We start from the raw sequence: 24,993 nt of genomic DNA, 5'->3' as shown, positions 1-24,993 counted from the left end.
AACACTGTGTTTACTCTAAGCATTTCCTTGCCGCTAGCTGGACCAGAGTTACACTGCAGCTTAGGTGTGCAGGAGCAATAATTTGTAGACACACTCATCAATCCACAGGCTGAACAGTGATGGTCTCAGCATCGGTCCATATTAAAAGAAAATATAGCCAAAGCTGTAACTGCTATTCTGTGGACTGTGTATCATAATAATAATTTTGCCGCCTTAAGATGCCAAACATAATCCATTACCTGTCTTGTAACACACTATGATAAGTGATTCCCATGGTGCATTTCCAGTCATTATAGTATTTTGCATTGCACCGCTCTCAGGATTAGACATTTTTACATGGTGATAGTTCGCTGTTCACCAAGAACGTCTCACCCCTCTACTTATATTTGTATATCATTAGAGTGTTGCATTAATATATGGTTTTATCTCAAGAGCATGTGTGGCTTTGCTTTTTAGGCATATGGAAGCATTTATTGCCCTGTACAAAATGGGGCACGCATCAGCAAGGACTTGATAGAGTTGTTGATGAGCATTGACAGACACTTTGTCACAGTGTCAGTGAAAAGACACAGATGTACCTTCTGTCAGTGGGGCTGCACATACTGAGTGCAGAGTGATTTCTGTTGTTTCTTCTTTTTTTTTTTTTTAAGTGAGCAAAAGAAACTATTTCAATCTCAGACACTCTCAGTTGCAAAACGTCGCAGGATCAAAGGCTAAAATGTGTCACCGTCACGCCAAAGCAGCAGATAACACAGTTCTATTATTAGTATAGTAGCTTGCATTGACTCTTTACTAGACAATTGTGTTGGATCTCATTAGCTAGCTTATTCATCTGTATTGCAAATGTTGATTGTTTATTTATTTATGTCAATTAGTGACACCATTATTCAAGGATAAGAGGGGGTGGTGGGTGTGTAGGAGAGGATAAGTCCTGCCAATACTGCAGTTCCCTCTGGCTCTACAGAGGTCAGAGATTGCTTAACATCCCGTTTAATAGATAGATTTAGTCAGCCTATATACAGGCAGGCTGTTTACAGCCCACGGGCCAACAGTTGACTATTTCTGTTCGCTCTTTGCACTTAGGATGTGTAATATATGCATTTTCTTTTTCTTTTTTTCTATTGTTGTAGCTGATTATTGCATTTCTCCCATCTGCAGCAAACAGGTTTTGTCAGACAGGGCGCTCTTTGTTGTCAGCAGCAGGAGAGCAAGATTGTGAGTGGAGATGGAGCAGTTAAAGAATGAAAAGATGGCACAAGATGGGGGAGATGTTAGATTGTGACAGGGAGCGGGGACTAAGAGTCTCTGACAAGGAAGCAAAGCCCATAGGATGAGCACATAGGACAGGGAGATGCAAGGATGAACTGCTAACCAAGGATAGACCTAATTAAAATGTGATTCCCACTTCAGGGAGATAACAAAGAGCCCACATAAAATGAAGGATTAGACAGAAAAATCAAAGGAGACAGAGGAATTCCTCCCCAGCTCCACCTGAATAGTGACGTGAAAATCTTTTTTAAAGCATCTGAGTGACAGAGTGACAGGTTGTACTGGTGCAGAGCTTTATTCATTGCAGTAGAGATGACTGACAGGCAAAAAATGGGGAGGTGAGCATGATGTGTCACTCCATTTAAGTTGGATAAAACGCAATATATGAACCCCAGACTGTCAGCCTTTGCATCACTGGGCCCCGGAAATATCGACACGGATGTGTGTTTTGTTATACAAGTTGAACTCTGACAGTGGTGAATCTACATTGTGAGAGAGTGTCAGCGGCCTACAGTGGAGAATGATGTAGTTCATGATGTTTTTTAGATCCACTTTAGAAATTATGGTGTCAGTCAGACCTTTACTGTGTGTGACTGGAATAAGCCTGAGCTTGGAGGGCATTCCACTGTGATTGCATCCCAGTCCAAGGAATTTCTTAATTGAAGATATATTAATATACGGGATATTAATGCCAGAGTTCAGTTCTTAGCAAATGATAAATTATTGTTATTAGTTTATTTATGTTAGCTGATAAATTTTATGTTGTTGACATAGATTGTATGAAATAATGGACCTAGCCACCGTGACGTCAACCACTGGTATAGGGAATCTTGTTTTGAAGCCTCGACTTCGGCATATCGGTTGTCGCCATCTTGATTTTTTGGAGCCAGATTTACAAATATTTTGACGATAGGGTGGAGCTAACCCCAAACGCTAGCTGCTAGCATGGTTAGCAGGGTGGATTTACAGCTATGGTTAACTATGATAGTGCTGTTGCTAGCCAAAAAACAGGTTTAAAACCATTAAAACAAAACACAACATAACTAAATGGAAAATTCTGATTCCTTAGAGGGTTTTTCAGGACAACCAAAGAAGGTACTTTTTTTACACATTGATACAGCGACTTTTACAGCTATGCCGATACTCTGTGAATCTGGCATTTCACCATGGTAACAATTACTTAACCGACATTGTTGGGGAGGTAGCAACTTGTCAAGGAATGGCACCCACTTGTCACTTAAAGCGACCATGCCCTTAATTTTGTGTAACTTTAAGCCTTAATAACATTTAAATGAGTAAGTTATACGAAAATCCATCCCCCATGTAGTTGTCATGAATGGGAAAGTTAGCTATAGAGACCTAAACCGTTTTTTGTACCAGGCTGTTAAAATGTTTATTTGTGCTGTAAAGTTAACATGGGGGTCTGTGGGGATTGACTCGTTCTTGGAGCCGGACTCAAGTGGCCATTAGAGGAACTGCAGTTTTTGGCACGTCTCATTGGCTTCATTTTTCAGCCCTAGACGTTGCAGCTTGGTTGCTGTTCTATTTTTGCTGCCTTTTTAAGATTTTTGCAGACTAAAGTAACATGACCTTGGTTTACTGAGCTTGGTGGCTGAGATGAAGGAGAGTGGGTGGTCTGTAACTGTCTGGTTCACTAAAGTAGCATAAAGTAGCATATTCTCTTTTGGTTCTTGGCTTTCGAATTAAGAGTGGATTCAAACTACAGTAATAAAATTCCTGATATATGACATTTATGCTGCCTGATCTGCAGCAGTTAATTTCTTGAGTTCCTTTTTTCGTATGCCTGAGCAGCTGCTCCCCTCTCCTATGATTTTTTTCTAATTCTTGTCTCCAGGCTGTGTTAGAGTGCACTCCATTTCAGTTTCCCCATGTGTATTTTTCCACTCTTATGTTCACGCGTGTGGCGTGCACATCGCTCAACTATTTGTTAATCTCATCAGAAATGTTTATCCATCGGTTACACATGGCGTGCGTGCATGTGTGTGCACCTGTATGCATGCGTGTATTTGTTTGCATTGGAGGGTGTTGCATCACACCCTGAATCTCTAAATCACTTTGATTACAGTGCTGTTAAATTAAATTAAATTGATTGCTTCAGACAGCATGAAAACTGCTTATCTTGTATGTCTGGTTGCTGTCGAGATGCATGATTTGTCATCCACATTGAAGTCAGAGGAAGACCGAGGACTGGTCTCTGTCTTTCACATCTGTCCATCCATCTATCTCAGCTGCTGCTGATCAGATTTTGATTAGTGATATAATCAAAGTGATTCACAGTATTTATTACTGATTGGTTCACAGGGAGAATGCATCATTTTGATGGTTATGCCATTCTCATTACATGTATTACAAATCCCAAATATCAAAAACTATGAAATGTATAAAATAAGTTACTCAATATTTCATTACAGTAATTTAGCTGACACTGTTGACATCTTTAACCCTTGAATTAACTTAGTATGATTTTTTTTCATTAGTTAATTTATTCCATCAACTATGTTTTAATAGAAATATAGAAAACTGACAGATTTTTAAAAAATAATTACAGTTAGTCTACATTAACCCAATAAATTGTGCATATTTTAAGCCCCAGTACACCAGGATTCACAACACATCACTGAAATCATCCTATTAACCTCCTGTTGCCCATGAGCCCTGGGCATGAGTCCTACAGGGACCCGTGTTATGCCTCTTCTCTCTTCTTCGGACACAAGTTTGACCGGCAATCCCGTCATGTCCAGTCCAACCTAGACAATAATCACTCTTCTGGGGATCAGTGGTTAGGCATCTTGGCTGTGATATGAGGGCTACTATCAATAGGATACAGGTGGATTGAAGACTGGTACCAGTGGACGCACACACCACACACACTCACACACACACACACACACACACACACACACACAAACTCAATTGACCACAGATGGAGGAATTTTGATGTGGCCGGTTGCCCAGCGTGAGGTCTCCCTGTGTCTTCCTCTGTGCGGACTCTCTGCCATATGGGCTATTGAGAAGGGTGAGATAAAATGGAATAAATGGCATTTGCATGATAATGAGGTTCTTTAGTAATGCTGTCTGATTTTTCCTGCCTTAGATCTCTCTGATGATGCATGTAGCGTCGTATATTTGTTCTTTTTGAACTCCTGTCAGGGATTTTCCTCTGCTTTCAATGCTTGCCATATCAGTATCATACAGGGTACCACAGTTTCAGCCATCACATCTTTAAGATCACAAGTTCCCTTTGAATATCTGGTTGGTGGCTTGTTTGTGTTTAAAGCACAAGGAACATTTAAACAAATAAAGATGTGGAGAAAGATGCTGTGCAGACAGAGGCAGATCATCTGCCTGATGGGGCTTGTTTGTCCCATGAGTGCCAGCTTGGGCCCCTGCCCGGGTGCCAGTATAGCGTGCTGATGCAGGGGTGTGGGTTTTCTCAGACAGATGTCATTGTGCCTTGTTAGAGTCCCTGCCTGTTAGTACTATTGAGCGGAGAAGACTATGCCAGCCTGAACCGGCACAGTGGCCTATGCCAGCCACCACTGGAACCGCCACCACCGGAGCAGGGACAGGTCATGGGACTGGCAGTTTTGTGGAAGCTTCAGTCGGGGGAAAAAAAGTCCTTACAAGTGGTCCCCTGAGGCAAGTTGTCATGAGTAATACGCTCATAATCCCGAGCTCATTCTAGCATGCGCATTATGCTCCGCTCACATCAGCTGCTGCTGTTTGTTACCCCCCAATTGTTTGTTATTTCATTTTGGTGCAAATAGGTCACTGGAAGAGCCGAACTGGAGCAGAATTAAACTCTGTAACCTGGATTAGGCTTTGACACCACTGACAATGGTTAACTATAGCCCTTTTACAAATGACTTTATGGGAGAATGAAGCTGAATCCAAAATGGAACTGATGATGTGTCAACACGTCACAGTTTTGAATGTGTCTAGATTTCCCTTCGCCCAATTTGAATCTGAAAATGTTCTTTCGCTTGCGTGATCACTAACAATGAGACCTACACACTCACCCCAAACTTTGGCCGCACACATTACAGTGTTTGTCAAATGACTGCGGACAGGCGGGACCTTTGAACAGGGCTATGTGAGAGGAAGGACATGGTTTCACAGCTCAGACCATTAACTGTATCAAAGTGTGTCATTGGCTTTGTATCTTTTAGAGTGAACTGACATATTATTGTTAGGCAGAGATTGCAGCCACATGTGAAATCTAGAACCAGAATAGAGGTCCCATTATTCCAATAAATCTACCCCCTTGCATTCAATTTCATATTACCTTCTTTTACACATAAAAGTGATTTCTCTGTAGTTTCATCATTGTGTTCAGCTGACTGGAAGACTTTGTGATAATAGCATGTTTTTGTCAGAACCTGAAACTTATTTGCGCTGTAGTTCTTACAGTTTGAAAATGTGTTGTAAGAGGTTTTTGTGTTGTGGTATATAATTCTTTTCAGCTTTTTTGTATTTGGGTATTGGTTATGTTGTAGGAAAAATGGGAGAAAGTACTGAAGAACTGAGAAATTGCTGTTTAAATAATGAAAAAAAAAATGTTTGAATAATAAAAAGAAGAAAGCACAAAATCATTAGTGATTTTGTAGAAGATTTCTGGAACATTTTCTAGGGACAGATTCCCAGTTCTCCTCATTTTAACTGAGATCCACACAAGCTACCCAGCTCTTATCCACATGTATATACAGTAATATGGATGAAAACCAGATGAGTGTTCTGAATTATGCGCAGAAAGAAAAGTACACACATATAAGCACACATTAGGTTCCATAAATAGTGCTTTTAACACCATGCTGCCACTGAAAATGTCCGGTTTTAGCACTAAGCTTGTAAAATGAATGAGTGAGCCAGTATGCCTAAGCCAGTATCCCTAAGCTTTAGATGTGCTCATGTATTACTCTAACAAAAGTGGATGGCTCTCTGTACTTAGGCAAAAATTGGATAGCACACTGCCTGCTCTTGCCACGCCAGTGAGTCTGGGCAACAGCATGCTGAAGCAGCAGGTTTGGAGGTGGTAATGTGTGTGCAAATGCGGGCTTGAAAGTACAAGTTTATAAAGACACATGGAGAAAAATTTCTTAATTAGACTGGTGTAGCTGGTAGCTATAAGAGACACTCCTTTTAGCTGAGTGTCCACTGGCAGGTCCATGGGACCCAGAGTTGAAACTTTAAGGATAATTATAGAGGCAGAAATAGAAAGTGGTGGTAGAGCTCTGTTGCTCTCAGTGGGTCTTACCCAGTCTCACCCCAGATGTGATTCGTAGAGCAGGTAGAGCACTGTGCATTGGGGAGGGGATGTTGGCTAGGGGCCAGATCCACTTCAACCTCAGTTGGTCGGGCAGCTCAAGCCGGCATCAGAGAAAGGCCCCGGGGGTCATCTCTCCATCATAGTGTGATGGGGACCGAGAGCCGCTGAACCTCCCTCTAACTAGTGTTCTGCCCTTCAATGATGGATGGCACTTGAGGGAGTGGAATTGTACTGTATGGGTCTGACATGCATTTCCTTATTTCCAGTGAGTTACAGAGGAATGGAGCCGCTCTTGCTTTAAGGCTTTCTCACAGTCAGTTGAGGATATCTCAAACTTCACTGCCGTTCAAGGCCCTTACAAACCCAATGAGGACGACATCCAGTGAAACAGAAAAAATCCCCTCTACCCTAAATGGCAAACAGCAGTATGGCTTTTTTTCTACAAATGGAAATATCCTCCTGGTGAAAGGATCAATTCTTAATTTGCAGTTTTGTGTTAACATGGTATATCATGCCGTCAATATTCTGCATGCCTCAAGCTAAATAGAAATTACTTAGATTTGTCTTGCTCAACCTTGTAGCCAAGAATGTTACAGTGTAACACATTTATTATGACAGACCTAACATTTCACTGCCTTATTACTAGTGTTGTGCAGGTTACTAGTTACTTTTCTTAAAAGTAATTGAGCCTATTATTACATATTAAAGTAATACTCATTAGGGAAAATAACATTTGCAATTCTTTTAAATATCTGCATCAATCCCTTATTAATGCACACATAGCTACTGTATTATTTTAGTGTTGTTGTGGCACAGCGTGGAACAAGACAACTGCCAACTTTTTAGGGCTGGAAAGTAGGAAACATACATCTTCCCAAATTTTCAACTGTTCAGATATTTGTTCATTTGTTTGGTTGGTATTTGGTTTTTTGGTAGTCAGACATTTTACTTAATTGATTTATTTGTGACAGCCACCACAATATAAACACTGACCGTCAGTTTGGAGAGTTTACACACACACGGTGACACTGGTAACTGTTAGCATCACACAGCTAAAGTTAACTAATGGTCATTAACGAGTTAAATGACAGTTAAATGAATTGTGCCATTTCCGTGTCAAGAGCATCATATTTTGATGTTTAGGTCCACTGACAGATATTTGACGAGTAGGGATGAGAAGGCGTTGGTTTGGCAGGAGGAGAAGAACTCCAGAGACGGTCTTACAGTGCTGTGATTATCCTGTGTAATGCATGCATGTAATGCTGTGTCATGTTCAGCCTCCTATCTATGATTGTATCTATCATCACTATGTGCCATGGCTCTAGTGTTTGTTTCCTGTTTCATTTTTTTTTACTCACTCCTTTTGTTGTTTTCAACTTCATTTCCTGCCTTTGTGTGCCTGTCTGCCACGCCCTGATTAGTTTCACCTGTCCTTCATTAGCCTTGCTGTGACCTGTCCTCCGTTCACAACCTCCTTCCCTTGTGTATAGTGTGTGTGTGTGTTTATCCTGTTTCACTGTCATGTCACCTGCTTTTGTTCCCTGAGTCCAGCTTTCAGCCCATTGTTCACTATCTTCAAGTGTTTTTGTGTTCTTGGAGATTTTTGGATGTACTTTTGCTTCCTGCCTGTTTATGGACTCCCTGTTGTACTCTCTGTTAAATCTTTGAACTCATTCTGCCGCCTCCTCATCTGTTTTATCTGTGTTTGGGTCCTTCCCCTGCTAACTGCTCTCAAACATGACACTATGATGAAAATCAGCTTGGATTAGCTTTGTAGAAGGGTGTTGTTTTGCACCAGTATATTTTTGTCCTGGATGTCGAGAAGAGAAAAATAATGTCCATATTTACAGGACAGCAAGCTGAAATAGTTTGAACTGTCAACCGCTGTGTGCAGTGACCGCTAATTGATTGATTTACACCATGTATTGTGCCACCATAAGGTCGGGTGTTGTTAGATGATAACCTGGAAGGCAAACCCGGTGTTTATCTGCTGTAACAAAAGACAAATGTAATGAGTTATGAGCGCATTTAAATCTCACTAGTGGTAATTTTGTTATTTAATTGTAAAACAAAATTAGTTACATAACTGCCAAAAGTAGTGGAATTACATTAACATGTTACTTTGTTACTCCCAACTCTGCCCATCACACAAAACCATTCGAATATTTTTAATAGATGTTCCGGCTTTCAAAACTCACTTTAAAACTCACTTTCTGTGTTGTGCTATCCCTAAAGAGCCCTTGTTCTCAAGCCCATAGTAGAGTCATTCTGACAGAGTTTTGCATGATGATGTATCCTGTTTTCATCATTCCCAGAAGCATACTTGACTTCACTGTAAAATTCTGACAGATTTTGGTTAGATCCAAACAACCGAGACATGTAGATCTTCCTGCAATTCCTTGGTCACCTCCAAAGGTCTGTTTTATTTTAAGCAATTATACAATTTTGTTCTCTTTCCCTTTGGCTAACCTCTCAGATGGCCATGTTGCAAGGTCCCAACACTTGTCACTCATCTTGATGAGCTGTCTACTTTGAAACAGTATCTAGCCTGGAGACGAGGTACCCATCAAACACGCAGCTACCACAGGCACTGAAAAACAGATGGCGAGTTCAGCCACTTTAATAAAAAAAAGCAACAGCGATGTTTACTCTTGTTGTGCATTTGCTGTATGTCTTTTTTTCTCCTTCCCTTCCTTTTCCGCTTTATTGTTGTTATTACTGTGGCTCACTTGCACTTGATAGCCCCAATCTGGCTCACCACAAGTAACATTCACATGACACAAAGGCATAGTGGATGTGTCCAATGTTATTAAAAAAATCTTTGAAAAGTCTCCACATTGCAGCCAAACATGGAGATATAGCCTTGAACATCCAGGGTCACAGACACACCCAGACTACTGCACTGTGTACATGACCCAATTTACCCATCAGTTCATTAAATTTTCATTTTATTGTCTCATAATGTAGTGAATGTCCTGTCCATTTATGTTATTTTAATGTGGTAAAACATTTATATTGCTGCTTTAATGCCCCTTTAATACATAAGACAGCACTAAAGTGCAGGTGTGGTCTTCATTCAATTAACCAAAAATTCAGCCTCGCAGATATGCCCAAGTGTTCCTGTCTCTCTGCCACATTTACTCCCATATCTGAGCGAATATTAGGCCAACTGTGTTACTGTGATAGATTATTGTTTTTGTTGTAGGGGTTCAAGAACATCAGAGGACATGATCATTGACCCATCTTCACCATGCCGAAGCTTGTAAAAGTCAATCAAACACAAGCAGCTGAAGGCAATGGATCAGTGAGGAACAACACTGGAGGGTGGAATCACGCTGGCTTTTAAAGCCGATATGATGACCCCCTGCTGCCTTCTGTGTTTTGGGCTTCTCTTTAAGTCCATATTTAAAGGCAGAAATTTCTAGTTTCCTTTAATGATTATATATTCAATCATAATTCCATGTGATTTTTTTCCCCCCCTTGCATCAATCAAAGCCTTGTCAAAACAGCTATCGGCAGCAGAGGGTACAGACGGGCAGAGCAGCATTGGGACATTGCTGCTGTTCTTTTCCTTTTGCTTCTGCAACACAAAAGGCAATTTTCACATTTCATCATGTTATAAATGTGAATTGTCCTGCTCCAAACACATGAATTGTTCATTGTGGGAACGGAGTTTTCCATCTGACTGCGTTAGTATTTTGACTTTCTCAGAGAATTGTCAGTCATGCAGCAACTCACTATCTATAGTAAATGGTCAAATAAAGCTTTGCCTCTCCAGGGTTGTTATTTAGCTGCCGCATGGACTGCTTACATTTTAAAGATCGGATTTTGTGAGATTACATTGGTGTTTGTCCATACTTCCCATTAAAATGATGTGCCTGCTGTGACTGCCGTAATAATAAACACAGATTTAAATAATACGGTTATCTCTTTACATCACGTCTGCTGATACATGCATTTTAACTGGAATGCATCCAGACAACATAGTGCTCTGATAGCAACCTGAGCCTGACCACTTGGTTTCTGGTTTGGGGATATGATGTATGATCAAATGATAAAAGTCGGCCTGGAACAACCATGGCCATAGGCAAGGCTATGTAGCCCACAAGGCATTGAAAAAATATCTCTACTGAGTAAAAACTCAGTTCTTTTTTCTTCATTTTTATTTTCTCTTAGCAGCTCATGTTAGCTCTCCCTGGTTAGCCATGTCTCACATTGCAGACTGTGGAAATCAAAGGCAGAATTAGCAGAGAGATAACATCTTGATCGAAAGGGGAAGGAAAACAACAAATGGATCATGGAAGACATCCCTTTTTACATGTCAATAAGATCAATGGGTGAAAGATAGTGAGCATGAAAGTGGTGCACAGGAATTAACTCCAGGGGAAAATCCTGTGAGGAAAATAATTCCCCCTTTGATAATCAGAGCTGTAGATCACATATAAGGAAGACTTTGATTTTCTTATTGCTGAAAGGAAATTTGCAGATGAGTTGCACCCACATTATGTGGTTTGATTTGAACAGAGAAACAGTTAAATCCAGTCAAAGTATCGGCTCCACCGTATATTGGGACATTTTTCACCTCTCTCCTGGTCTGCATATAAAAGAAGAAGCATTTTCTACTGAAATCAAGAAAGTGAATTTGTAATGGGTTAAATGGAGGCTCTTAGAGACAGGTTAGTATGTGGGCGGCAAACAAAGCTAAAAGCACAACAGTAACATATTGCGACCCGAGAAGCAAAGCCCATTACAGTTAAGTGTTTCTAGGAAAATTTAGTTCAAGGAAATAAACAGCTTAAATGCAACAGACGTTTTACCAGCAAGACAGAATGTTTCCTTTTCTGCTGTCACAAAATAAAACATCTCCTACCTGCTAGTAAGAGGCCATGGACCGCTGCCACCGTGGTAGAAAGGGCCTTAGAGTGCAAATGTGAAAGCCTAAAGCAGGAAGAAAGCTTCAAAGGCAGGGACCAAGAAAGAGACATTCAGACATGAAGGAGAAAGAACGTTTGCGTGTGAGACAGGAATAGACAAGTGACTCTTCAAGTAAATGTCACACAGTAATCAGAGAGGGGTTGGGCGATAAAACAGTCTGTCTAATTATCCTGACAGTGGTTTTCATTAAATCATTAAATCAGTCATAAACTTCACCAAAGACATATTTTAGGTTGTTTTTTTTTTTCTTTCTGAGCTCCACCTTCACTTCCAACCTCAGCACTGTCACTGATTATTAAGCCAAATAAAGTCCTGCATTTTAAAAAAATAAATAAATAAATAAAAAAAAAATCAGCAGCTGATCTGCACCAGAAACAGACTCCAGCTGCTTGTCGACGTCCACTCACAGCAGAACTAAGCAAAATTGAGTCAATCAAGTTGTTGGGCAGGAAATGTATTCCTCACATTTTTTTAACAAAGTTTGGGTAAGCTTCTTTGACCTGTGCAGACTTTGTAATGGAGTTACACCTCGTGGCACAAAAAAAGTCAAAAAAAAAAAAAAAAAAAAAAAATCATCAGCCTATTGAGTGTCCAGTCACAACCCCACACTGCAGGGATTTAGTCTACATTTCTCTGAGCTTTTCTAATTAAATTGCACAGAAAATGAATGGGAAATGTGCGGCTTCCTGTTTCAGGAGTGAGAGAAACGGAGAGGAGGAGGAGCAGAGTGGGCCTAAATTTAATCATGCAAGCAGTTTATCACATAAATATATGATTAGATCATAAACTTCTTTGAGCTTTTCCAAAAATAAATTTCCCAATAAACCTATGACAGCTAAAATGTCTGTAATTTTCTTTATTATTCAATCTTACATGCTGCCATAGTGTAACCTTACAAATGATTATTACATTTTCATACACCTAATGATTAATACTATCCACGTATATTATGTTCAATTGTATTACATTACACTGAACACATGTATAAAGTGTGTCTGTATTTTAATCCTAATCAGCATCCCCACATCAACTGTGGCACAGCCTGCAATAAAGATTTAAATGAGCAGCATTAATAAAATACCTGTATTGGCCTAAAGAACAAATGCAAATTTCTAAATTTAGGCACTGATGTCGAACTAATGCCTTTCAAACTCGACATGCACATTCTACTCCCCCTGAAGCCCTCTCTGCATGAATATGAGATTGAATACAGCGTATAGAGTACTGCTGTTTATTATCCAAGCTGACTGCACTAATAAAAGATTTAGGCAAAACCATGTAGGCATCTTCTCAGGGCAACGTTAACTTGAGTAACAGTAGGTCTTCAGTCAAGATGTACTGTACTGGAGGTTGCGTAATGTCTTAATGCAAATGAATGGGGAGATTATCTGGAGACGTGCTGTGTGTTTATTTGTTGTAACCTTACAGTCCCACTCACTGACATGTCAAACAATATCAGTTTTGTTTCTGCAAGGCCAATCGAAGAGTACTCATGAAACTAGGAACTGGACTTATATGATAATCATGAACCTGAATCTCCTACAATTGTGATAAATAATTTGTTGTCAGGTTTGTTTTTTGTTTTTTTTTCTTTTTGCATTGGCAGCTGCCGCAGATCAATATTGTGTTGTCAAGGTTCAGAATGCAATTTCCAGTCAGTAATTGGCCAGCAAGCCAAACATATTGTTGTGGGCAGAGGCATGAAGCTGTTCTCCACACAAGCATTTTCACAAACACCTCTGTGCAACCAGCAGAGAAACCATTATATTACTTACAAAAGCAACGACATCATCATTTAAAACTGTTTCCTTCCCCTGTCCCCCGCCAATGTTTTGAATCTATTTTATCTGAAGATGCCTCGTGTGTGTCACAGTTTGACAAAGCCTTAGTATTGGTTGACATATCACACCGCATATCAACTTCTCAATTGGAGGAGCCGGTGCATAGCGTGATCTGTCAGCAGGTGCTAAGGCTTTGTCAAATGCAGTGATATAAAAGGCAGTCTTCAAATAAAGGAACTGTAAGACAAAATGGTGGATGGTGAGAGAACTGACAGGAGGTGTACCATCACCCACTGAACCATCTACAGCGGCTTTTCCTGACGTGCCTCTGGCCGACATGTCCACTCATCAGCCTTTGTCAGCAAGACGCTCGTCTGCTCAGGAAGCCGAGAACTCAGATGAATCTGTAAAGGAGACATGTGCCTAAAACTTCAGTGCAAATTCTTCTCCTGGTATGACTTCCTGTGGACTGGAGAATTAATTAACCCTGAAGAAACAAAAGATTTACCATTTTTATTTAGAGGCCAAACAGACAGAAGTATCCCAATGGCTGTGTAAAGTGATGCATTCATGTGTTTTTGTAATAGTTAACCCTCTGAAAACGGACCTCAAAGTGGCGTTCGTGGGGGGTTGATGTTGTCATGATCCTGTTTAAAATCATTGTTTTTTTTGGTTTGGTTTTTTTTTTGTTTTTTTTACGTCTGGAACCTCTCGTCTACAATGGGCTTGAGATGTGCTGTCGCTGAGGACTTTGTTCAGATTTCTTATCCTGAAGCCTCCTTAAGGAATCTGGTAAAGATTTTGATTCGACGGTGGAAACCTCTTGCAACCGCATGCCTTTGCTGACGAACCTTGGACATGGACCTTCTGCATGGAAGACGAGTGCTCTAGCCACTACACTAGGGAGGCCCCTAAGCCTGTTTAAAATCGATTTAATATTAAAAAAACAAACAATAATAGCTAGAGCATTCATTCTTTTTGCAACATATAGCTAATACTAATGTGTTTCGCACCATCATGTTTTCAGTGTGCGATTATGTCAATACGTTATGCTACAAGTGGTCAAAAGACAATGAAATGGCACAGTATTGTCATTGTCATGGCCGCAAGAGATCGTGGTTTACATGATGCTGTTTCAAACTTATCTACAACAAAAACTATATTAGCTAGAGTGTTCATTTTGACTTGCAGCAGAAAGTGTAGACGTCTGTCTTTTGTGCCAACATGTTGTCCTTATGCAATGATGTCATCACGTTATGCCACAAGTGGTCCAAAAACAGTTAAAACATGCAACAGCGCCAGAGAGGCAGAGAAGCAAGTCTATTGTAATGTCTGTTGTATATTCTTTAGTATATGACACAATTTCAATACTTTTATCAATAATTATGGTTCATTGTCTTAAATAGCCATTTAGCTTTTTAGTTGTAGAGACTGTAGAGATATGGGATACCAACAAATACCAATGTAGGCACTGGGGAAATACTTCTACTGCAGATGAAAATACTAAAACAGCTTTGCACTCTGCTTATAAAAATAAGCATTTCTCAAAAACTAAAAAAATGTATATAGTACATAGCTAAGTAGTTGTTTTGATCACTTTTCTACATTTAGAAATCTTTTGGATCAATATGTGTTGTGTGTTAAGTTTTTTCTAATTCAATCAAAAAACATCCAATTTTTGTAGTTTTTAAATTTCTGACATATTTTCAATACTTTTATCGATTTTTATGGTTATTGATTTGCATAACCTTTTAGCTTAGGCTGTACAGATTTTAGTGATATTGCGCATTTGAAAATACTGCAAGAAATGACATCACAATAAGAAAAAATACCAACATACGCACTGGCAGACTGTTTCTAGGGCAGAGTTCAAGGGTTTAAAAGAAATAACCTTTTCCAACAATGCTGTCCACATACAGTAAGCAGGTGATAATGTGTACGTGAGCTGTTGTACACAAAGCGTGCTGTAGAATGGATTCACACCCATTTTCTGCCCGACAACACCACAGTATTGTCACTAAACAGTTAACTGCAGCCTTATCTCACATGTCACTTTCTGTAGAGGTAAGGCGCCAAAGCCGTCAAGCCTACACATTCTAATTTTGCTCGTGAGATGTGAAAGTGCATGTCTGGGGTTACAAGTTCCGCCGTTGTTCTTTTGTATTCCATTACAATGAGCAAGGAAAAATGTGCACGTCAACACTATGTTTGCGTGCTTGTAGCAAGTTTCCCTCTCTTAAAAATGCTCCCCTCTGGAGGGAAAAAAAAGGGACTGTTTTCGGTAGCTTCTGCTTACTGTGAGAAACTGTTCTGAACACTTGAATAACAAGACTTGACATGTCGTAGCTAAAGAAATACAAAACCCTGGTTTCTTGTTGTTTTTCTTCACGGAGTATGACAACCAGAGAATACATGCACACCCAGTTATTACACTGATAGCCAGCACCAGACACTAATGTCTGCTCAGATGTAGGACATTTCTTCTTCTCTGCTTTTGTTTCTTGGAACTTTTTAGTCATTTACCACATAAACTGTTTGCAGGGACCACAAATACACCATTAATATCACTCACGCGCTCCCAAACGATAGTAGCTGTTTTTTCCCCCGTTATCCCTCTATGAGCTGTGGGTCTCTCATATTTGTTCGCCATCGATCATAGCGGTGTGGCGCACACGCTGGAAAGCAGCCGGTGGGGAGAGGCAGCATTTGCAATCAAACAGAGAGGAGCAGTGTGAAATCTCAGGAAGAGGCAGCTTCCCCCATGCCCGTGGGCAGGGGATCAGACGATGAGGAAGCCTGCCTCAGACACTCAACACCTCCCACTGGCACCCTGATGCAAGCAGCATGCAAACCCACCCCTCACATGTATCTGTCAGCCGGGGGGTTAAGCTCTGTGTGTACCCCCACTTCGTAACTGCACTGTGGAGTGCATGTTATGCTACTGCAGTGGAGGTGCTTTTAGAAGCTTTGCTAAGGTTCACTGTGAGTCGTTGATGTGGTACTGAAGGTGGGAGAAGGTGGAAATTACTGTTTTTCTTTTTTTCATGATATTGCTTTAAGCAAGCAGATGGGGACTGACCCAATATTAAAGGAGGGAGCTACAGGTGCAATCTATCTCCAAGTCTAGAGGAAAAGAATTTTGCTGTGCAGAGAGTAAGAAATGTCATTGAGTCATTGCTCTTCAAAACCAAATCACAAGCTCTCTAAATCCAGTCAGCCTGTTCCAGCCACTGGCATAATAGTGCTGTGGTTTGCCCATCTGTCCTCCATTGTCCACCTTGGCTTCCCATCCATGACATACAAGACTATAAACTCTAAAGGGTTTGTTCCAGACTGTGAGCAGATTTATTTCAGGTATAGGCACAGGAGAAAACAGGCTTGAGTGGGTGAGAAAATACCAATTTTTCCCACCGCTCCTTTGGCTGCTCCTTTCACCCCCATGGTTGACTCATTTGCTTCATCATGTCCACCAAATATTCAAACAATGATCGTTTCAGCTGAGTGTGGGGGTGTGTTTTGATGTGCAGAGCAGACGGTATTCTGCCACACTGTAAGTGGGTACTACAGCTACAGATGGCTAATAGCCACAGCAAAAGGCAGACACAGAAGTATAATTATCAGTATTGAATTTTTGTAGATAGATTTGGAGTGCGATGGAAAGGTCAGTGCAAGCAAATGTAAAAAACTTGTGCTTTCACAAATGATACACCCTATCATATCATGCTGTGATAACCAATTCATTACTATCATTACATGTTAAAAATACTTGTGAGCTGACGTGTGTGACTGGAAATTATATGCACTATAACAGCATGCAGCAACAGTTACCTCAACACGACAGGTTGCAGTTGGATATGGAGCTCTCGTTTGTTAAATTGTCTATTAAGAACAGACAATATGTCAGAGCTACTTTATAAATAAAACCATATACAATTTTGATGAAACACCAACAGACAAGGTAATGGCCTACTAAAATAGCTGGCATTAGAGCATCTATGTTCTCTGTTGATGACGTGCGATATGTGCTTTGGCGCTGTTGGAAGGAAATGGCAGATTTTGGCAAGCCAGGCGGCGTATTTAGCTGTCATTGCTGATTTTCTGGCCCTTGATGATGATGAGCATGGCTCAGAATGTGCTTTAATTCCTGTCAGCGGTGCATGGCATCATTTTACATTGCATGTTTTCTTTTAGCTGGCATTTCATTACATTAAGTCCAAATTATATTTTCTAAAAACACAGTCGACCTAAAGTCAATTACCAACCTGACAGTCAGTGAGGATGTGGCAGTCTGTGTTAACCTTTATGTCTTTTATCCCTTCTTTTATGAGGCTGAATGAGTTAAAGGACAAATTATGGGACATTTCGGCATTTGTGTCTGGCTAAATGTGAGTTCTCTGTGCATGTATCCATACTAAGCCCTTTCATATGCACACATTTCTTGCAATTTCTAATTCACAAAGGACAAAACACGCCCAATTGTTGCATGTGAAGTGTTTTAGAAAACCTGTGTAAATGTACCTTTTTCCCCCCCTGCACACTGATTTTCAGAGCTACACAGAATTTTTACACAAGGGCGCTTGGTGTGGCATAAACCTCCTGGAAGCTGTGGAGAGGTTTTAATCAAGTGTGAAATCCTTTTGGAGTAGATGCCTACACGACTGTGCTTGTGCTCAGAAGCGTACTCCTCAACCCTCTCCCCAACTCTCTTCCCATGAACATCTTTTGTATCAAGAGTCCATTTCGCTGCAGTGATGCATACAGACAACGCTCTTAGCGGAGCCGAGAAAATGAAACTCCAATCATCATGCATGAGGCGGCACACACAGGCGCACTCTTGCCGCGGTCGCCTCGTCTTTTCTTAGAGCTCCAAATTCGGATTCTTCTTTCTTAATCAGGCATAAAAGCGTAGTTCATTCATTTGAAAAGAATCATTGACATTGGCCTTGTAAACAGAGAGAAGAATTTGCCACTTAAGCATAATGATATAATTAAGCATGAATACGGCAGAATGTTGCTCAATTGTAAAGTAAATGTATTAAATAGTCTAAACATCTAGCAATTTAGGATTATTGAAACAATGAGATTAGCGGCAACAATAGATGGAGCTATGCATTCTTTAATAAACAATGGGACAATTGTATATGGATTACCCATGACAAATGAATGTTGTACATAAAAGGGGGAAATGAGACGAGAAAAATACCTTCCACTACTTTTTATGAAGCGGTTTTCAAATTTTAAGTCATGCCTTGCAAGCTGTCTCTCTCTGGCTTTTGATTGATTGAAGCCTTGGTGGGCCAGATGCAGTTTTTTTCCAGCCTCAGAGGTCTGACATTTTGCAGGATAATTATCTTGCCACTGGTCATGAGTACAATGCTGATGGTGCGTCTCACAGGCATACTGTCAAGGTGGCATTTGCTCTATTAGCTGTGAACTCTCACTACAGCCTCTAATACGTCATCTCTTGTGGTTGCATCATTCGCATGCAGCAACATCTTTCTGCTGGTTGTGTGTGCAGCGCAGAGCCCTCTGCTTTCTCTACGAATACATTTACTCCCTTTCACACACTGTCCTGTGGCCGCAAAGCAAGACAGCGTGTTCCAGTGATGGACGTGTTCTTTCACTGCGTGGACAGCACTGAGGCATTACAGTAATGCATTTATCACGGCAATCAAAAGTTTACATGAGGGCGACGTCGTAGACTCACAGATCTCAGTCGTCTGCTCTTCTCTTCGCAGACATTGATCCGGCTGTCCCAGTCTGAGTCTGAAGGGATAACAAAGATAAATTGAGTGGTATTTCCATTAAATCTGGGCTGTGTGTTTAGCTTGTCAACAGGTGGGCTGCTTAACAAGTCTATTAGCTGCCAGCTGCACATTTCTGGTAAACAAATACACGGGTTCTTCTGTGCAGTTTTACTTTCAGAAAGCGTGTCGTACTCTTGAGTGATGGCTGAAGCAAACTTATTTTGGAGCTTTTCACAGCTTGTACATTTAAATGAGGTCACTGGGTCATGGACCCATTTATTTAATTAGGAACAGTTGAATAAAAAATGGATGATAATCAAGGGCAGGGAACTCATTTCAGCACTGTCAATCAATAACTCATTCAACAATGGTTTTGCCTAAAGGGATCCAGCCATTCCCTTTGTAACCAAACACTGTATGTCTACAGTATGTGTGTCTGCAGTATTTTGTGCATTCCTGCTCTCTTTTTTTTACACTAACACATATTTGAAGCACTGTTTACAGCATCCAACTAACACAGGAAAGAAATCAATACATTGCCATATTGAACATGTTAACAATACAGTGATATATCACAAACATACCAGACGAACTGCTGTTGGATACTACTAAATGACATAGACACAGCACGCCATCTCCTGAATGTATCACATCAGCGAGTGGACTACACACACAGTAGTGCTCATTACACAGTGCATAGCAACAGCTACATAGCAACTGCTGCTGACTGCTTAGCAACAGCTGCAAAGACATCAAGGAGGGGGGTGGGTTTCATGGGGTATTTCAGATGACACCATTTCTGTTCACAAATGCCTTTTTACAACTTTTTTTTTATGTGAATGTTCTGATGTGTATCACCATGAAGCCCTCTCTGATGGTGCTGTTTTCTCTTCCCTCTGCCCACAGATATTCGCTCCCTCCCTGACGTGGCAATGACCGGAAACTGCACAACCGAGTGCAGCGAATTGGGCCACTCAGACGCCTGCTGGATGCCCGGACATCCCTCCCCCGTACGCAAGACCAGGAACCCCCCGAAACTCTCCACCTTCGTGCCTTACCAGGAGAGAGGGAGCCTGGGACGCCTGGCCAACGGGAGTGCCAGGCTGGGTGGCGAGGAGCACCGGCCGCGCCTTCCGCCCTCCCGCAGTGCCTATTCCAACAGCGGTCACGACGCCAGTCAGGACTGCCCCTCAGAGGAGATGCCCCTGAGCGTCGCCTCTGAGTTCCCGCCCACCTCCCCTTCTGCCCACACTCCAAAAAGAGAAATTTACCTGTGAGGAATATCGTCATCTGATTGGTGCACAAACGAAGAAAAGATCCACCCACTTCAGAAGGAGAAACAGGCTGTCCACATGCTAAAGCCAATGCCCGTTTTGTAGGTAACAATAGGCTGTGACTCATCCAACCACTGGCATGAACACTTGTTTTTGTCATTTCCTCCTTAAATTATTAATTTATTAGCATATTTATTAAGAATTCCACAAAGTTAATTAATGCACTCACTCATTTATTTATACAAGATCCTGAAGGATACAGATCTAACTGATCAAAAGGAAACGCAGATGGTAATTGCTACTCTAGTAGTAACTGAATATTGTTGTAGTTAGCCAAGTCCCATTCTGTGAAGTGATCTCTTGAATTTGAAAGTTGTGATCAGTGCTCTTGTGCCATTATTAGACATAATTTAATAGACAGCCAGTCAGGCCCGATCAGAAGGCATAACACTTTTGACTAACAATCAACTGAAACGGTCTATCTTAATGTACAGTGATGTATATACATTTGAATGGTGTGTTCTACATATATTTTTGTCTGGCATAAGCTGAAAAAAAATTGCCTCAGAATTTTAGCATATTTAAGCTTTTCTTTGCTGCTGCTGTTTAAACTTGATTGAAACCATCTCCAGAAAGTGGAGCTCGATATCGTGAAAGGCATTTATCCACTCCACACAATCACATACACACACGCGCACACACACACCTTGGACCCCTAATCATAGTAGAATGGCCTTTACCTCTGCTCCCTGTAGAGCTCTGCCACTGGTGGAGAAAGCTGTGTGGCAACATTTAAACTGACATTATGTTCCACTGACTCTCAGCACTGTGACCTATCGTTCATCATGAAAATGGTTGACTTGGCCACAGCACCCCGCAGTCACAATGACCAAACGCAGAGTACTCACTGGACAAATTCTGATTGGCTTTTTCAAATGAAACCTTGTGACACACTCCGTTGATGAAATCATCCCAGTGTATCAGTTAAAAAAAAAAAAAAAAAAACTCCTCTCTGTCGTGACAATCAGACGGACTCTCACAATCCTTTACCCCGAAGTCACAGTCCTTTCCCCTCACGATCCATAAGAACTTCTGTCGATCTAATGAATTCAGAGTTATTTACATGAAAGGGCACTTGAGCGTGGATAACCACTGGAGAGCTCGAGCACTTACCGAAGTTAATAACACGCTGACGTACTACATGAGTGCTCTTTGATGAGAGTACTTTCTTTGTTTTATAAAGTATCAGTTCTCACTAGATACTTCTTCAGAGGTGAATTCAACACAGTGCACACTGAAAGACTAAATTTATGGACAATGTGGATCTTGAGTTGATAAGTCTAATTAAATATTTGGAGTAACTGTCAATACCATGAGGAATTTCTCAATAAATATTTGATTTTAAGGTATAATATGCAGGACTGTCAGTTGGGCTCGTCAACCCCAGATTCAGTCTCGTTTGGTGTTTGGCCTTGCTATATTTGCATTATTTGGCACAGTGTCTCTTGGATGCCTGCTGCCCACGGTCTGGCACCTGGTCACTGTGGGGGTACATGCCTATAAACCTCCTGAACACAGAAAATTAGAAGAACATAGAGAAAGAGGGCAGAGTCTCTGCAGAAAAATACACCGCCACACACTTCTGCCTAAGTGATGATTGAGAGGGATTACTTCTGTATGAGTCTATACATTGTTTTTCAGGAACATCCTGCATAGTATATTTTAAATGTCGGTGATTAATCCCTGCAAATGCAGAGTGTTGTTGAGCTTGAACATAGGATTAGATAGTAGGAGTCAGGCTTGATTTACTGCAACTCTTGTTAATTATGATTTTCCCTGTATTGAGGACAACATGCTTAATAAATTATAAGGCATTTTTCCTCTGGCTATTGAACAGAGACTAAAAAATAGGGCATGCCCGTGGGCTTCATTTATCTTTACAAAGATTTTCCAAGTGAATCTGAAGGATATGTCTGAAGGACACTGCGTATTAGTCGGTAATTGGATGTTAATGATGACAACACTAGCCTGCCTTACAACATCGTAGAGCTAGCCGCTGTCTTTGATTTAAACATTGATTTGATTAGATTTGTAGATACCTTTCACCTCTGCAGAGTATTTCCATAGTGAGATTGTGCCTCTGAGTAAGGGTGGAAGAGCCTTGAATGGACATTTCCTAATTAGGGTGAGTAATGAGTCCTGAGCTAGGGCATGTGTGAGCACACCCCCAGGACAAGGCACCCACCAGATAATGCAAATCCACCCGCAGAGCCACAATCAGTTAAAAGGGGTATTTTTATCAGCACTTACCTCATCATGCTGCCATTGAAAGCTGCGTTTAGAATAATTAAACTGAAAACATATGGAAATTACTGGACATGGCCATGATTAAATAAGGTGGGCGATTATCCTGCCTTGAGGGGGAGAAAGCACATTATGCCGTTTTCAAAGCCATTTAGCGACTGAAATAAAAATTCAAACAACAGCCATGATACACTGTGATTAAACCCCCACGGCTCCCCCAAGCACCCCTCTCAGAGCTGTGGATAGCCGCTTCACGAACTCAAAGCAGTGGGTAAGATCACTGACCTGGAATTAATGATAAGTGAGAAAGATAGCAATGAGTGATAAAACCAATGTCACATAGCCTCAATCACAACTTTATCTATTTAAACGCTTCGACTCGATTCAGATTCACAACTGCTTTGCATCCAGATTTATCTCCGGGGTTAAATCTTAACCCGATTCCAGCCTAAGTACACTTATCGCTTTAGTGAATCTGGTATCTTCAGATTTGTCTCTTTGATCACCGATACGTGAAACAAATGGGGTAACTCTCAGGAGATAACTTGTAATCATCTGTTGTTGCTCCAAACAGAATGGCAGGAGTTTGATTTAAGTCCTCTGCAAAATAAAAAACAAGCCTGGGCCTATTTCCCCTCCTCTCTTAATGAGTTGGACTCTTTCACTCGAGCCGATAATGACCTCCTGCTACTCACCCCTGGAACAATATATCACCAGGTTTGACCTTTCTTTTGAACTCATGCTGAATGAACTGTGTTTACTTCTCTCTCAAACACAGAACGGTTCTCCTTGATCAAAGTGGGAGGACATCATGAAGCACCTAAATACACTCAAAAGTATGTTGAATAATGTTTAATTTGTACTTAACATTGATTTAATGTTGAATTCACTTGAGTATCTTTTGCCTCTCTGTAGTGTGTATTGTATGGTGATCATTTCTGTGGACAGATGGACAAATTACTGTACTGAAATTGGCAAGAGATTTTTTTTTTCTTACTGATCAAAGACTCTTAGAAAAGTGGTTGTGTGAAAAAATAAAGAAAATCTTTTGGTGGTGTAGTGTACATAGATCTCCACAACCCTATGTCTGCCGTCAGGCAGGCGACGATTTTAGCATGAATTCCAAAGATAATTGGTAGAAACTGTTTACTCTTTCTTTCTTTTATTTTACTTTCTGAAATGTCAGTGCTGGTTCATATTCAAAAGGCCCCTCTCCCAAAACGAACTGAAATTAACTGAACATTTCATCTTTTTCCACAGTTCATCTAGAACAAAGACAATTGCCTTGAAAAAAATGTCTTTGCAAGAGAGAATCTAGTTGTTATCCTAATTGTTGGTATATTTATATAGGATAAAATGCTTGTGATGCCATGTTTTTGTACAGTTTTATGTACATACAAGTGAAGCTTTCTAAAAGTTCTGAGAAAAGCCGATGGCATATAAAAATTGTAACATGTTTTCTTGAGATGTGCACATCTTGCCTTGGTTGGATTGACCTTTGCTGAGTCAGTGTGAATGTGGCCGTTCTATGCCTGCACTGTAGTCATTCACCGGCTCCCACCTCCTGAGGACTTAATCAGTTTTTATGTTTATCGTGAACAGTGGATTGTCTTATCTTACCAGTTTGTTAAACTCCTGTGTTCTGCTTTGTTCTGTTTTCGCATGTTGACAAATTCTCTTGTAATACTGTAAGTCCTCATGAACTTTGTAATAAAATCACTTCAGGGAAAAAATGAATGCTGTCAGTGTTTTCTTTGTTTTCTATTATTATTCATCGCTTTTGAGTGTTAAACAAGGATTTGGCTGTTACATTTTTATAAGAGCTTCTCGCAGCCTTGGAGCTACATTGTGTAAAATGTGTCTCACTCTAGGACCCAGGCTCATTAAGAAGAACTAGTATTCTTGTCATGTGGGGACCAGCGCCTCATTTCTAAGTCAGGAAGCCCCAGAATGTTGAGAGGGAAGCATTCCAGGGCTTGAAGTAGGAGAGTCCCAGGACCTGTGTTCACTACTTCAACTAGAAAACAATGTGCTAGAAGTACACAGCCCCCGTCATGCACTCAGCTTAATTCGGAACATTTCTTTAAAGCATTGATGACTTGCCCATTGCTACACATTTAGTGCAAGGCTTACAAGAGCGCTGTCTTGTGATGTTAATTTTGATATGTCTGCCTTTTTTTAAAGGGAGAAGAGTTTTTTTTTGTCATGGACAATGAGCTCCGGTTGAAAGCATTCACTGAAAGGGGACCTCTTTCTGTGTCTGATGTTCACGCTCTATGCATTTCTACTGTGTTTGATCATTAGCACATAAGCTATGAACTTAATTGACTTAATCATCGTTGCACGGATACCATATTATTTAATAATGTGTGAACCGCAGTAATGCAACATGAGCG

The 24,993-nt window shown here is 40.7% G+C and overlaps 1 protein-coding gene across 2 annotated transcripts in view; it reads left to right on the top strand.

Moving 5' to 3' along the window:
• pcdh1a (protocadherin 1a) overlaps positions 1–24,309 on the top strand; it is a 117,949-nt gene extending 93,640 nt beyond the window's left edge. For both annotated transcript variants that reach the window (XM_050040769.1, XM_050040768.1), the window contains exon 5: positions 19,926–24,309. In XM_050040769.1, coding sequence (XP_049896726.1) covers positions 19,926–20,296 — 371 coding nt within the window. In that variant the 3' untranslated portion in view covers positions 20,297–24,309. The remainder of the gene's footprint in view (positions 1–19,925) is intronic.
• Positions 24,310–24,993: the final 684 nt, after the last annotated feature.

This window comes from Epinephelus moara, chromosome 3 (assembly GCF_006386435.1).
Source record: "Epinephelus moara isolate mb chromosome 3, YSFRI_EMoa_1.0, whole genome shotgun sequence".
NCBI classification, from domain to species: domain Eukaryota; kingdom Metazoa; phylum Chordata; class Actinopteri; order Perciformes; family Serranidae; genus Epinephelus; species Epinephelus moara.
The sequence above is the reverse complement of the archived record's forward strand: the minus strand, read 5'-3'. Positions and strand labels throughout refer to the sequence as shown.